Source organism: Mycteria americana, chromosome 3 (assembly GCF_035582795.1).
Source record: "Mycteria americana isolate JAX WOST 10 ecotype Jacksonville Zoo and Gardens chromosome 3, USCA_MyAme_1.0, whole genome shotgun sequence".
NCBI lineage: Eukaryota > Metazoa > Chordata > Aves > Ciconiiformes > Ciconiidae > Mycteria > Mycteria americana.
In genome coordinates, this window is record NC_134367.1 from 127065456 (window position 1) to 127081391 (window position 15936).

Below are 15936 nucleotides of genomic sequence, written 5' to 3' on the forward strand. Positions count from 1 at the left end.
TGAAGCTATTTTTTATATATAGGATCTTTTTTCTACAGGATATCTTTTATATATAGGATTTATTCTGAGAGCAGGGCACTGAACTGGTATCTCAGAAAGTTCCACCTAAGACCTTCCACACAGATCATCTTTCCATGTTGTGAAGCAACAACAGCTTTCCCTCCACTGATTTTTTTTTTTTTTTTTAATGGCTACGTCAGTTCAACAATGTAACTGTGGAAGCTGGTTCCACAGTTGGACTGAATTGGCCACAGGGAGCAGACAGTGGTCTGTAGCTTCCTTCCTGTAGGGTGAAGTCATCATGTTCAAATTAACTTCATCTCTGAAAACTCAGCCCTTTTCCTCAGTGTTACACAAGCTTTTATGATATATGTTCTGAAGGGGAATCATGAAAACTAATGACAGCTGGACGGTAAAAAAATACCCCCAGAAACTGCCGATGGATGGAAGAGCTGCACAATAACCACTACTCCTCCTTTTTACCCCTTAGCCCTCATGCTAAGACAAAACATGATCCCAGTGCCAGGAAGAACCTCATTTATCTGCCTTAGATCCTGCTGGACAGGATTAGCTGGGTCTGCTGGTGGGAGAAGAGCTACAGCTCCTCCTCAGCTCAGCTTCTCTCTGCTGCAAGAGCTCCTGGAGCTCTCCTACCCTCTAGTCCATTGGGAAGGATGGGGTAGGGCTGGAAGAGAGCAGAGCCTTGGGTCTTGCCAGCCGATCACCTGAGCTCAGCACAGCTCGAGAGGCACGAAGCAGCCAGCCAAAAACTGCTCTTGGTGGTACCACAAACTCATGCTCAGAGCAGGCATTGCCCAGCTTTCCTTCCCTTCCATATGGTGCTGTCATCTTGGAAACTGTGAAGATACTGTCTTGGTGGCTTTGAAGGTGAAGAAGGCTTCAAGGAAGTGTTGAATGCAGATAATGAGCAGCAACAGTTAGGACTGAGGAATTGCTGAGAACAGAAAAGCTGGAGGACGGTAGACGAGAGGCCATAGCAGCAATAAAGAAGAAGAGAACATGCCCCTCATGAGATACTTTTCTAGAAACAACTGAAAGTACTGGACTGTAAGCAGGGAAGCAGGTGCTGAGGGCGAGTGGTATAGTCCCACACTGGCTATATGAGCTAAACTGATAGCTCTGCAACCTTCTGCTGCTATTATTCTTCCTTTTAGCCAAAGACAAAATACGCATTAAAGGCCTGTGATTTTCATATTTTGCATTTCACATATACAACAGCAAGTTGCATAGCCATCAAAGTGTGCAATGCTGATAATGATACATAATCATTTGTCTTTGACTTTGGGCGCTGCTGAGAAAAATGCTGCAAAGTCACTCCCCACTGTGACAACAGCAGTAACCTGAGGTGAGACTGGTGAGAAACCAAAAAAAGCAGGGTTGCACATTAGGGGTTCAAAAGAGTAAATAAACATGATACCAGTGAGAAAAAAGATGAGAGACAGTTAAAAAAAGTTTCCAAAAGCTGACATTTCTTTAAGCTAGCCTAGGTTCACTATAAATCACTTCTTTCTTCATGGATTTTTACCTTTGTTCTTAAAAATTACATTTCCCTAAGAAAGCCGTAACACTTCTAAATAAATAATCAGGACTTGATGTACTGCCAAGGGTTTCTACTAAAGGCTAGGAAACTGATCAGGGTAATTAAAAATAAATTCAGAGTGTGCACATGTTTCTTTTTATGTTATAATGTTGTTTCTTTGTGCATGCTTTTTCTGGGTTTAAAAAACTAACAAAGGGAGAGATAATTGGTAGGGCATTAAGCACAGTAATCATAAAGTCTTGCTAGACTGAACAGTTTTCTTATTGTCCTAATAATTATTACATGACTAGTTGCTATTTCACAGTTCCAGTGAGGGCAGAGGTGCTACCAAAGCTTCCCTTCCAAAGCTGTGAGCACTTCAGCAGACTCTTCGAAATCTTCTTGGGAAAAAGAATAGTCTGCCACCATTAATTTTACAGGTTTCAGCTGAACTAAGTCCTTGTTGGAAGAAAGCAAATGGCAATGTGATTGCTGTATCTGGTCTAGCCTCAAAGCAAAATCTAAGGCTGTCAGTTTTTGTAATACCCAGATAAAAATCACATCATTAATCCCATTGTCAGCCAGCTGCCACACATTTACTGAACATAATGAACCCACAAAAAGGGAAGGGCATGCATTTTGTGCCTCTAAATGTGCAAATGCACACTCAGAAATGGACTTTGAAAGAGACTAGAACTTATTTTGCACTATCCCCTGAGTTTACTTTGATTTACTCCTCCCAATTTACTAAGCCAGGAATATTATGTTAAATTAAGACTGAGGATCATACTTCCAAATGTAGTTTCTGAAATTATTTAGAAATGCAGGCAAAGAAATCCGTACATGCAATCTGAGATGATTTGCAGTCACACACAAGTCAAAGCAAATTTGGAACGTTTCAAGGTAAACGTACATACAAGTCAAAGCGAATTTGGAACGTTTCAAGGTAAACTTTCTTTCTCCTAAAATAATTAAGTATGTTAGGTCATTTGTTGTGCAGCTAAAAATTTAGAATAGGTTGGACTAATCATGAATTTCCATCCTTAATTCTTTGTTCTTTGGCTTCTGTGCTTCTAGACCTTCAGAACATGACTCTGTCCTGATCAGCCCTGATAAAAATCTGTGGTATGGTATTGGGTGTAAATTCATGCTGGCTGAGGGGAGAGCAGTATTTTATTTCTTCAGACCAACTTTAAACTGCACTGTCTGTCCTCCCTGTGGGCCTATGCTTCCCACATTTGTACAACAGTTTTACTGTTTTCTTCCAGAAAATCTGTATAAAGCTGCAGCATTTGGCTTAAGTGGGTCCTAATCCTCACTGACAGAACAAAGTCCGTACTGGAGGTAAGAGGCCTGCAAAATATCATAATTAAAAATTGCTTTTGCTTTGGACATGTCTGCAACTCTTCCAAGGAGCATAAATTTCTGCATATTGGAATCATAATTTAAAAGTGGCCACACTGATTTTTCACTTCTTTTAATTCAGAGAAACAAAATAGCTGTCAAGGCGAATACTTATGTGAGAAGTTCTAGCACAAAACACATTTTACAGCCAAGATATAAACCTCTGAAAAATGGTGTCTAATGGAAACGATGACAGTTCACTCACTTTATGAAAGCACTAGAAGGTGCTGTAGAAAGTGCTATAACAAACACAAAACAGACCAAAGTAACTACCACATGGTCTGTTTAAACCGAGCATCACCACTGCATGGTTTTGTTTATGTTTTGGCATACTGGCATTCTGAAGAACTCAGTCAGTCAATGCAAGACTGTTAATAACATTGAAAAGCCTACATTATCCATGAGACACATTTTTAGCAAGCACCGTAAGCATTTTTTTTTACATAATGCTAAGACATTAGCAAACATGACAAGACAAAGAAAACATCAAATCAAATAGAAGAGAACACCCTGTGCACATCTGCTTGCCAAAAATGTTTGTTCTTACATAAACTAAACTAAAATTGTGAATTTACAATTATTTTCTCACAGTTAACAGCATCTTGGACTAGAAAATGAGTGTCAAAAGTTGGGTTTCTAAACTGCTTTAGTTTTTTTTTTTGAATCTTAAAGCATTGTTGACTTTGCTGTGCAAACGATACAGTTCAGACTCATTAACTCTAATTCAAATTAACAGGAGCTTCTGGGTGCTCAGCCTTTTTAAAAACATGACAGCACCTAAAAATTTCAGCTCAGACATTAGATATGGTCAGAGACCAGATTTCCATTCCTTGCAGATATGAATGGACTGTCAGAAAGCTATGTGCCATGCTGGGACCTCTCTAATCTCTGAATCAAAGCAAATTTCATGGAGCTCAATAAACTGTCAGATTTAATGTTTAGGGGCAAATTTACTAGCTACAGAGATGTTTCCCATATTCTGCTTCACATACTTGTTCGGCTATCTTTGGTTGTCATAAAAGGTACATTGCTCCCTCTCCTCCCCAAATAAGGACCTTAATCTGGAATCCTATCTAAGTTGAGGGAAACTTTCCAGGGACTTCACCGGGCTTCAGATCAGACCTTATGTGAACAACGCAACTGCTGCTCACCTGTTAATAAAAGTATATTTGATGTACGTGTGTAGCAGCTAGAACAACAATCAAGTGCAACCCTTGCTTCCCTGAAGACTAAGTTCCATCATCATTTACTGCTGATGCTTTTAATATACTTTACGGTATCACTACAAATATGCTACGAATTTTTGTAAGATAAGAAATCAGATCCCGCCAACACTGTACCTGTGAGGTAGGTGTTGTGTGAGGAATTGATGAAATAGTGTGACAGTGGTTGAGACATATCTTCATTTAAATCCAGTTTCTCAGGTGGAACAACGCCGTTTTCTTCTCCACTCAGATATCGCATAAATCCATCCACTGATATCTGTCCTGAGAGAAACACAGATCCAGGGAAAGCACCAATTAATATCACGTACAGATTTTGCGAAATACAACTGTTATGTTCAATATACACTTACAGAAAGGTGCGTGTGAAAGACCATACAATCACCAGACTGGCCTTCAGCTAGTTATTCATATATTCTTTTGTTACTATTACCTCATTTTCAGCCATATAAGTTGTAGGTAATACACATCCCTTTACCTGTACCAAAGATAAATCAGTTCATAATCAGTGTCTACAGATAATCAAAGCCACAGGGGACTCGGAGTTACAGAGGGCTAGAAGAACAGAGAAAATAAATTGAAGCCTATCAAGGAAAGGGGTCTTCTGGGGACAAAAGAAAGCATGCTTTCCAGAGAAAACCAAGAAACCAGCAAACAGAGAGCCATGCAAAGAAACAGGTAACTTTGACCTCTTTGGAATATGATTCAGCGTGTGTATATGAACGCAACCAAACTGCAAAGCAAAGCAAACTAAATGAACCACCTTTCAAGTGGGAACTAAGCTTTGCTTTGTAATTTTTATATTTGTCTTCCAATTCATATCTCACTGGAGTGCCAGCATAAATGATCATTTCATACGCTGCTGGCAAATTAGAAAGCTGAGACCTATTCTCAGCTTAAATATCACCATTGATCTCAGTGGAGCTGTGCTTATTAGGTCAGGATGAATTTCTCTGTCAAGCTCTCTCCATAAAGTTGATTTTAGGGTTAGTGTCAATTTGTACATTTAGAGTAAAAAAAAAAAAAAAAAAATCCAGTAGTCTATATTTGAAGATTAATGCTTAACCGAACAAATTTGAGAAATTTTTCTTTGCCTGGTATTTTTGTTGTTTTGTCTAGATTTCATCTGTAGATTTACTCAGCCACTCAGCTTTAGTTAATTCAGTTACTGTCTACAGTAAAACAGATCTTCTGTATCTCCGAGGAACCTTGAAGCAGCTGCGTGCCTGGTGACTCCCAACAATGAGAATTTCTTACCTCTTGTCCCCAGCTCAAGATACTTTGCACAGTATCTCTATTGAAAAAAAACTTAGTTGCCTGACTATGGTATTGAAAAATGGAAGGCTTCAGCTCTACTCCTAACTCTGTTACTCTCTCCTTTTAGGCTCAATCCCTTTTTATCCTAAAATATATAAACTTACACGTATTTTTCTAGCATATGAAGAAGTAATGGTCAACCCTGCAGCATTTTCGTAAAGCTTGTAACCACATCATGCAAATATAGTATGTAAAGCATTTACTTAAAATCTGTGCTTGGACCCTGGGATTTGGCTCTTGATCAGAGAGGAGAAGATGTAACAGTCTTAAGTTCAGATGCCTCATTTTCATAACAACCCAAGATGGTGGCGTTAAATAAACCTATTCATATGACAAGAAATGTAGCGACAATACAGAGCAATGCAATTATCATTCATTCTTATGACAACAATTGTAAGATGGTTGGAAGGAAAAACATCAAGTCCATCCACTATTTTAAGACTGTAATCTGAGTGCAATCTTGTCAGGCTCCACAGCTGCTTTGTTATAGAGTAATTAATCATCCACAGACAGAGGCCTATGTACTTTCCTTTTCACAAGAAAAATATAAGATGGAGCAAATCAGGAAAAAACCCACCACTGAGGTTTTTCATGAAACTACAGATTTATGAACAACCTATCTGCTGCGTGAATCTACCAGAGAGACATTATGAATGTAAACAGTATCAGGCACTATCATAGAGTTAGCTTGAGCTAAAATCCACTTAAACACTCTGCACCAAGTTCACTGGGATATGATCTGCAGTGTACATTCACACCACACAAGCAATATCATACAGGAAAAAATGGGTAAGAGGCTACACGGGGAACCAGCAAAGCCATGTCACATTATAGTGATTTGCAACTTCTGATGTTTGAGATAGCTCATCCAGAGTCATCTTCAGTATCTCCGTGTTGTTTTGAATGTACTCCTTTCAGCCAGACTAGGAGGTTTAAAGTTGCTTTGTCATTCCTGCTCCAGGCTAAAATGAAACATAGTAGTTTTCACACACACAGTTCCTCAAAAAAAACTGTGGCATCCTAATCACAGTGTTCAGAAAGTGAGACTTCCATTTTGTTATACAGATACGCAGGTCGATTCACGTAGACATAGTATTCAAGCATCTCAGAGTGATCTCTGTGTTTAATTCTCAGAGCGTACCTGAAAAACAGTCCTTGCAGTCCTTGTTTTTCAGATGGAGACCTGAAGCTGAGGATAAATTAACTGACTGGACAGTACCCCCTGGAAAACCTGTGGGTTAAGCTGGGAGTTGAACGGCACAATCGCTTGAAGCCTGTTTGGGTGCCGTACTCACTTGAACACCTTTGGGATGAAAGGAAGCAAGACCCAGGCTTGCATTTCCTCCCTTCTCTCTATTTTGTCGTTCATTCTGCTTCTTTGCTCCCTTCCACACTGAACTAAGACAAGGTCTGCAGAGTGGTCCTTCTGCGTATTGCCGCTGGTATGAACATAAATCACAACAAGTATTATTCACATGTATAATTACATAGTTTCTGAGTTACAGAGTTATCTGAGCTTATGGCTGTAGAATGCTATTTTCCCCATCATAATTAAGCAGTCAGCATTTCAGAAAGTGAAGCAATTTGCAAGTTCAATTACAGCCGATATTGCACCAGTGAGAGTTTGACTGTGGAACGGAGATGGCAGATGTCAAAGGGACTTTGTATCCTGGATATTAAAGAGTAGATTGTTTGTGATCAGCGTCAATGATATTCTGAGGCCAACTGCAGTGAGGACGATCCTCAGTGGACAGTCATCCAAAATGAAATGGCCTCAATTTATTGGTAAGATTTCTTGTCTGTTTTCTTAAGCATATTACAAATTTACCGCAGACATTGCCAAGAAAAAATAATTTGTGATCAGTTCTTTCCATTACAGCTGTCACCTTTTGTCTTCAGATATATATTAGGAAGATTTAATGATATGATTACATATAAAAAGTTAGAGGGGAAAGAAACACACCAGGCAAAAACACAGGGACAAGACAGACTCACATTTTTTTTTTCTTTTGCTCACACATAATTGCCTTAAAATCACCTGAACCGTAGGTCTTTGAGGAAACTTTCAAAATAACCTGGTGTGCTTTACATACTTAAAATTGTGGAGTTAACTGGCTTGTCTTTTTTTACTCACCATTGCTGTGTTAAATTTGATCTGATGTCACTTATTAGGACAGAGGCAGACCCAAAGCTCACGAGTGTTTGCTGAAATGCCACCATCAACTTCAATAACATCTGGTTCAAGACCTTTCTAAATAATCTTAAGTGCAGTGCAAAGAAAGACAAGACCCCAGACGACCCTCTTTTAGCTCTGTTGGCAAAGCCAGATCGAGGAGAGCACACACAGATGTAACCATAACAGAAGCTATGTCAACAGCTACAGCACTCAGGGAAGATGCTTTCTTCTGCGGGGTTTGGAGCTTACCAGCACAAGAAATTCCGCCCCTTCCCCTCCCCCCTCAAATATCTCTTCTCTAATTTATCTGATTAATTAGAATTTCCCTATGGGGTTCACTCAGTAGTGCTTTATTAAAACACCGCAACAGCACAAACATAAAAATGCCTCCTTCTTCCTGTGGTGTCCGGCCTATTCAATGTCCAACGCGTAACTCTTTCTCACAGTGCCATGGGAATGCCTTCTGCTATACGGGGCAATGCCTGCAGCAGGGCTGCAGCTCCTCCTCCTCCTCCTGTCCCCTCAGGGCTCACAGGGCTGCTCCTCGCACTCTTCCCCCTCACTCCTCACACTTTCCCCCCTCACTCCTTGCACTCTTCTCCCCTCACTCCCTCGCACTCTTCCCCCCTCACTCCCTCGCACTCTTCCCCCCTCACCCCTCGCACTCTTCCCCCCTCACTCCCTCGCACTCTTCCCCCCTCACTCCCTCGCAGCCATTTTGCCTCGCAGCCATTTTGCCTCGCAGCCATTTTGCCGCCAGTGTGGTGGAGGGGCCGGGCTGTGCCCTGTGGCGGGGCAGCTGGAGCTGGCCAGAACCGGCTGGAACCGGTGTGGGGCAGCCTGGGCCTCTCCTGACAGAAGCCCCACAGGCCCCCCGCTGCCAGCGCCTGGGCACTGACAGGCAATTCAACATGAAAGCGAAAATTAGGGATATTCTAATCAATTGTTCCGTTTTCAACTTAATGCAAATCCACTTCTGCTCACAGGATGAGTGCTGTCTCAGCACATCTCGCCAAGAAGCGACTGCGTAATGTGCCACAGCTGGATGACTTGCAAAGTCTGTCAGAACCACCCAGCTCCTACACAGAATGGAAGATGCTCAGATGTTGTGTTTGATGATTAACATGGGTATTTTTTTCTTCTCTGGGCTCACTAGACTGAAGAAATTTGTGATGACTGTCAGCTGCGGGATATTTGATTGTCAAAGCACACACACAAGTGACTGGCTAAAGTTTTGTGCAAGCCAAATAAGTAACAGATCAACTTTAATGTTTTTATTGTGCAACGGAACAGGTCTGTAAAATACAAGAGCAAGTATTGAGGAGAAATAAGAAAGCATCTAATGTATTCTTAATCACAGACATTCCCAATACCTCAAAATTATAAATCTGTAGCTGAACACTTGTCTATAAATTATAAATTATATATAATATAAACTTCTATGTAATTCTAAAAACTTACCTGAATTAAAAACTTACAAGAGCTAGAGGCATTGGAAAGACTGGAAATGCCTTTACATGCCTCTCTCCATGTTTATACATCTACATACCTTCCAAAATCCGTTCTCCAAACAGGAAGGAAGCTTCTAAAAGAAAGGGACCTTGAACCCTCCACGTCTTTTGAACACTCGACCCATTACCTTCTAGGTATGAAATGCATGGCAAAGTACCCTCGCAGTCAGGACTGCCCACGCAAACTGTTATTCACACGATGAAGTTCCCAAGCCATCGTTTCACAAGACAAATATAGTCCAAACTCAGACAGCCCTATTCCAGTCAGGTTCCGGCTTTATCCCTGCGCTACTTTTCTGCGCTGTGGATTTAAGCTCTGCTTGCGCTTTAGGTGCATGTGCCAACAGTCCTTTCGCGGCGTGCCCACAATCCCCTTCTCCCCTTCGCTTTTAATTTGGAAGCTGAACTTCATCCGCCAATTGCTTGGTGGGGAGTTTGCCAGCGATTGTCCCACCCGCTGCCTCCAAACCTCATCCTTTATGGCAGAAAGGAAGAGGAAGCCCATGCAGGGGACTCCAAAAATGTCCCCAGCATTCAGCGTTTCATCTGCAGCAAAGCATGAAGCAGCCCATAAGCAAGACGTTCCACAGGACACCTCGAACGGCTGCTCCATATGACCTGCTTGGTGGTGAAATTCACGCAGAGATCAAAGAACCATCACCAGATTGACAGGCAAGTGAAGTCAACCAAATCTGGTATTTTTTTTTCACTAAAATTTGGTAGAAGGAGAAATAATTTCCTACTAGAAGAGTAGTATATTTAATAGGGATGCTGAGAGATTCTGTTGAATTTCCCAGGCTGCGATCAGCTTCATTACGCGAGACGTGAAGTGTTTGTGCAGCAGCTTGATCTTCTGCATCCCTGGCTCCATCCGATTGCTCCAAAATGGTTACAGGGGAGAAAAAACCCAAAAATAAATGAAGTGGCAAGCTCTGAGTATTTCACAATATTTCCTTATTAGCTACAGCTACGTGATCCCGTACTTTTCAAGATATATTACGCTGGATCAAAGTCGTAAATGTTCCTGGATGGCAGTTTAAAGAAAAGCACATAAAAATGTAACTGTTACTTTGCCTGTAAGAAACAGGGCTCCTTTGTGGTCAACATTTGTCAGCTCTAGCAGACAACAGAAGTCACTTTCGTCATCCCAAATTCTTTTTCTTGGAAGGTGCCTTCAGGCAGGTGGCATACTGCTGGCCAAGGACCTACTGAAAATTCACAAAATCTGTAGGGGGTAATGAAGTGAATCCTCTCTTCTGTGGTTCCTGGATATTGTCAACATTCATAAATCAAAATGTTTTCTTATGCAGTTTATGAGATCTGGAATCTTGCCATTCCTGGGAGATGGTGCTCACAAATTTGCCATGAAACAGGAATTCCAGCCAGTCAGTTGAACTGGTTGATAGGATAGACTGTACTTTGTGAATAGACTTCTCAGAGGCTCCTCTATTTGAAGACTTACTGTGCTATCACAACGCTCTTCATAATCCTCAATGACTAGATCTAGAGAACCTAGCATATTTTTCTCATCAGGGCCTGTGGCGGTCCTCGTGCATTATGCAGTTTCCTGTCCAAGTGCAGATATAGATAATATCCTCATGTAAAACTGTTCTCATGCAGTTTTGAGGGCTGGCAAAAGCACAGGCTGCTTTTGACACATCAATCCTTCTCCTGCTGCTTAATGAGACATAGGTAACTCGACAAGTTCCTGCTTTCCCAACCCCTCCAGCGTGCCAGCATGATCGGCATATTGTTCTGGATGTAGAAATGCTCGTGGGTCCCTGGGAGCTCGCCAGCTCATCAACTTGAGGATGTAAACAAACCCCTGCTCACTCAACATCTGCAGCACTGTGCCAAGCACAAGATAAGACACATGTAGGTTCAGAGTCGGGCTGAGCTTCTAGAAGAAGCTTCAAAATGGAAGGCTGCTTCTATAGCCACGAGGACTGGAGATCTACTATTTTAATAAGAGCTGAAGGTCAGTAATCTGAGACAAGGTACCAAATGCAGATGTGTTTGGCTCAGCTGACTCTCCTGCTGACACAGTCTCCCCACGTCACTACAAACCACATTTTTGCTTCCGGCACAGTGCACGCTTGGGTCTTATATTTCAAACAGAGGTTTAAGGTTAGCCACAAAACTAAGAAAACAAATCCAGGGCATGATATGCTTTCGCATTATTCTAAGGATCAGGCTATCCCTGGTGTTGCTGGTCTCGTCTTGTTGCTGCTGCAGGGTGTCCTCTTGATCTAGTCCTTACTCAGACTGCCCCAGTAGAAGGTACCACAAGGGCAGGTGTAACGCAGTGGTGACATGAACCGAGGTTGTCCTTAGGCAGTGAGGATACCTCCATTCCCCGCAACAGAGAAAGTGGAAACTTTCTCCACTGCGAAGATCAAAGAGTATGCAAACCTCAGTCTGTCTCCTGGTCTGACGAGAGCATGTGAAATACATTGCCCACAGAGATTAGGGAATAACCTATTTGTACAGCGACATACATCCAAATATTGATGTAATAGCGATGTGATTTGGTTTTAGGTAGCCCTGCGAGGAGCAGGGAGTTGGACTCGATGATCCTTATGGGTCCCTTCCGACTTTACATATTCTATGATTCTATGATTCTATTCACCAGCTCAGTGCCCTCTGCAGAGGCCCAGGATAAAGGTCAAAACCCCAGCAGAGTCTGGAGGAAATATAAAAGTACAGGTAATCCTGCAAACTTCTCAACGCAACTGCTTGATCTCAACTTTGTCCCTCTTATTTCAACAGGTGAGCTGTATGCACAGCTACGTCATTGCTACTTGATTTTCCCCTGTCCCCCGGCGTGCTCGGGTCTGCATAACTTGCTCCCAGGAGCCTTCCGGTCCTTTGGGCGAAGTCTTGGGACAGAGTAGGACACAAAACAAGAGAGGCACAACTGACAGCAGAAAAGACCACTTATCTGCACACTTTTCTTTGCACTTCAATCTTGCAACTTTCACATCAGCCTTTGCTTGTTCCTTAAAATTTGTGGATGTTTTGTAAGACAATTAAAATGTGCATTTGCTTGTAAGCAGTCAACAGGTTTAGCTGCATGGATCTTAAACATTTCTTTCCATATATTTGCAAACTTAATAGAGCCTTCCATTTGTTTACGCCCGTGCTGTTATCCACTCACTTATAACATAACTGGAAGGCACAATTGTGCCAAGAGATGTTATTAAAGTAAAAAAGAAACCAAACAAACAAAAAAGGAAGAGAGACAATTAATTGGCACCTCATATCTCCCAGCCAGCAACACAGAATTACATTAGTATTTTGTCTGACAGCAAAACCAGGTCTATTCCAATGCAATCTGTAACATTAATCACATTCACTGTAATCCCATACAACTGAGCAGTCCTCTCGCCGCCAAGTAAAGCAGATATTTTATAATCCTGCGAGAGATCTGTACAATATGTCCCATTGGGAATTCTATTTCACAAACCAGCACTGCAATTTACAGCTCATTAGGTATTAACATTTTCATGCACGGTGTAGAGTAGGATGCATATACGCCCGGTGTGTCTCTTGACACTGGGCACACGTTAGCTACTCTATGCTTTCTAGCTTTGTAAGCCAGCAGAGAAGTTCACAAGGACGAATTTACATAAATTCACACTTTGTGGGACACCATGTGCCAGAGCCACTCTGATGACACTTGCAGCATTTGCATCCAACTGATTTTGGAAGTGATGCTGAAACCCGTTCAGCTTTCCAGACACGTGTGCTATTACTGTATTGCTATGGTGTAACTGGAATTTCTGTCTGTATTCAGTTCTGTAAACTAGGGCAGGATGGGACTGCATTGTCCAAGCAACATCCTCTTCACAGCAGAGTCATCACAAGGAGAGAACATAGTACAAGGTCAGCCCAGACTGAAAATGCCAGAACTCTACAATTGTGTTACTGGACTTTACCCCAGGAGCATCAGTGCCGCTCTATTTTAGAAGAAACACTGGGGACAGAAAAGACTTTCAGGCCTCAGGTCAGGATCTGCAGATACTTCCAAAATATCTATGCACCAACCATCATTTACACACCACAAGCAGAAGTTGTCAGTAACTCCTCCATTTTAGCAACTTTCTCAATGATCAGCAAGGGGAAAAATTCATACTAGTCAGACAGTTTTCTCAAATTACTAAGTAGGTAGAGGAAGGGCAATACATCTGAATTGCTGTATCTGAATATTAGTGAAGCATTTAATAGAGTTTCTGAATTCAAATTTTTCCTTATTGGAAAAACTAATCTGTAGAAAGCACAGATAGAAATAAACTGAGGTCAGACTACAAGATCAGAGTTTCTTTGAATTTGAAAGCTGAACTGCACGAGAGAAGCCCAGAGGCTGCCACACTGATCAGCAGTAGGTCTGGTTTCATACTGTCTTTAATAATCTGAAAAAGTAGAATCAACAACACAGGGTTTAAAGAACAGACAGTTCTCTGGGAGCTGTTATCAAAACAAGATGGTAAAGCTGTAATGAACCAGGTAAATGGGACGGAAATCAAATGAGAACACACAAATAATAATTCAAGCTAGGTAGCTAATCATTCAAGCAAAGAAAAATAAAAAATATAGAGCTGAATTGCAAAGAAGATGCCTAGAAATCCATCATCCTGAAAAGCAGACAAGATGCAGAGAACAGCAGCAATACACTTGTATGTAGCTGCATCAAAAAAGGTGATTGGAAAAAAAAAAATTGTTTGGCCGGGCATTTTACTATCAAGCCATTGATGAAAGAGGTGAACATGCACGGCATCAAATATATCAACATACGTATCCATAACTAAACCTTACCACACAGGCTACCCTATAGATTCAATGGACACAAGTGACGCTTAACTCAACTATTGACAACGTCAAGGATCTTAATGGGACACTAACACTGCACCCGGTCTCATGACTCTAGTTTTTGACTACTTAGTATCAGAAACGTGTCTGTATACAGAAGGTTATTTAGAGAAGTGTTATGAATAATAACGTATGTCACAATACATGCCAAAACAAGAAAGATCAAGCATGTAAAGCTGAAGTGGCAATAATATAATTGTCAACAAGTGTTTTAAGTGTAAATGATAAGGATGAGGAAGAAGAGCTATAGTGGCCACAGGCAGAACCATGTAATGAGATCAGAGTAAGCAAGGCAAAACTTGGGGTGAGCGTCTGCAAAAGCTTGGCAGTGCTACAACTAATTGTGCTAGGAAACAGTCCTGCACAGGATTTATTGGTTGTCTCATTGCTTAAATCTTTTAAAATCAAACCAGAAGAATATCCTGTTGTTTTCAAATCTCCTTTCAGATTTCTAAACTTAAAGAAAATCATTATGGATCCAATTCTACCCTCAGTTATACTTGCTCAACTACTTTCTGTAATTAGACAGTTACCTGGCCACAAACCAAAACCAGCTTTGGCAACGTGTTCTTGAAAAAGAAACAAAAAACTTACTGAGTAAGAAAGGAATAGAGCAAGATTCATTGCTCTCCCCTTGAATGTGTGTATTATAATAGGACACAGGGAAATCTGAATATAAACAGAGAATGGTAACTCCTATACAATATCCAAAATAAATACTTACTGAATGACAAGCAGTCAATGAGGGAAAACGTGAGAAGGTAAACATGTTGTGTTTAAGTAGCGTACCTAAAAGAGCTTGCTCAGTATCAGTTAATCCATGCGGAAATATCGCACGCCCAAGGACACTGAGATGCAGAGTATCTTGCAGAGTAAGGACTATCAACCAAATAAAGCAGAATTCAGTATGTTCGAATCGGAAATGCTTGTCATTCTAATGAAGCTATCATATCCATTTTATCATCTGTACAAGTGCACAGAGAAAACTAACATTGGATACAATTGTTTTTTCTTGCAAGAAAATGTTTGCAAACCGAAAACCACTTTTCTGAATGGATTTCAGAAGAGGTACTGCAGCTCAAGACACTTCGTTCACTTTAGGGAGAAAATATCTCCTATAAGCTTCTAGGCAAGCCATGCCAAATAGCAAACCTCATATTTTTATGATAAAGAGCATTTTCAATCAGCATGAAAACTTTGGGAGCATTCCAAGGACACTGCCATCTCAAAAGTGAAAGGAAGATGGAGTGTCGCCTGAGAAGAAACAAAAGTTTCCAAACCTCACTTGTGTCTGTTGGCATGAGCCATCCATTTTAACGAGATCTTAAAGTCACTGTGCAATGTTGAGCATGCTATTTATTTATTTTATTAGAAGTCACAGGTTTTTTCAGCCCTTTTCAAACACCCAGGAAAGAAGGGCTCTAACCCACAAGGGCTACAGCCTAAGAAATCTATGTATTTTCCTCTAGTAGTGCTAGAAAACAGTAAAACACCCACATAGGCAGGGAAGATTTTAGACAGTCAACATTTTCTCTCCCTCAAAATTTAAATGTTGGAAACACATCTATTTTGATGGATATTGATCATCTAAGTCTCCACAGCAGCTTTAAAAGCCTCTGCTGTAACAAAGCATGGCCACAGTTCAGATTTTGGTAAGCAGAGGTGTTGCGTTAAGGAGTACAATTATTGGAACCTGTTATACTGTAAAACAGTGTTTTATTAATTCCAAGTAGTGTGTATATATATATATATATATATAGCATATGCCTATGATAGCTAACAAACACACAAGTATCCAGCGTCTAGAATCAAGCACGTCTGTGTTACAGTTCACACTTAACCAGACCCCTATATGTAGGAGCAAGGCGTCTATTACTGGTTATCATCCTCTCTTTT

General features: G+C 41.0%; 1 protein-coding gene across 6 annotated transcripts in view; it reads right to left on the reverse strand.

The window, feature by feature from the left end:
- The window catches only part of PLCB1 (phospholipase C beta 1), a 415791-nt gene that overhangs the window by 120861 nt on the left and 278994 nt on the right, over positions 1 to 15936 (reverse strand). For all 6 annotated transcript variants that reach the window (XM_075496917.1, XM_075496921.1, XM_075496919.1 and 3 more), the window contains exon 10: positions 4285 to 4431. In XM_075496917.1, the coding sequence (XP_075353032.1) occupies positions 4285 to 4431 (147 nt within the window). The remainder of the gene's footprint in view (positions 1 to 4284; positions 4432 to 15936) is intronic.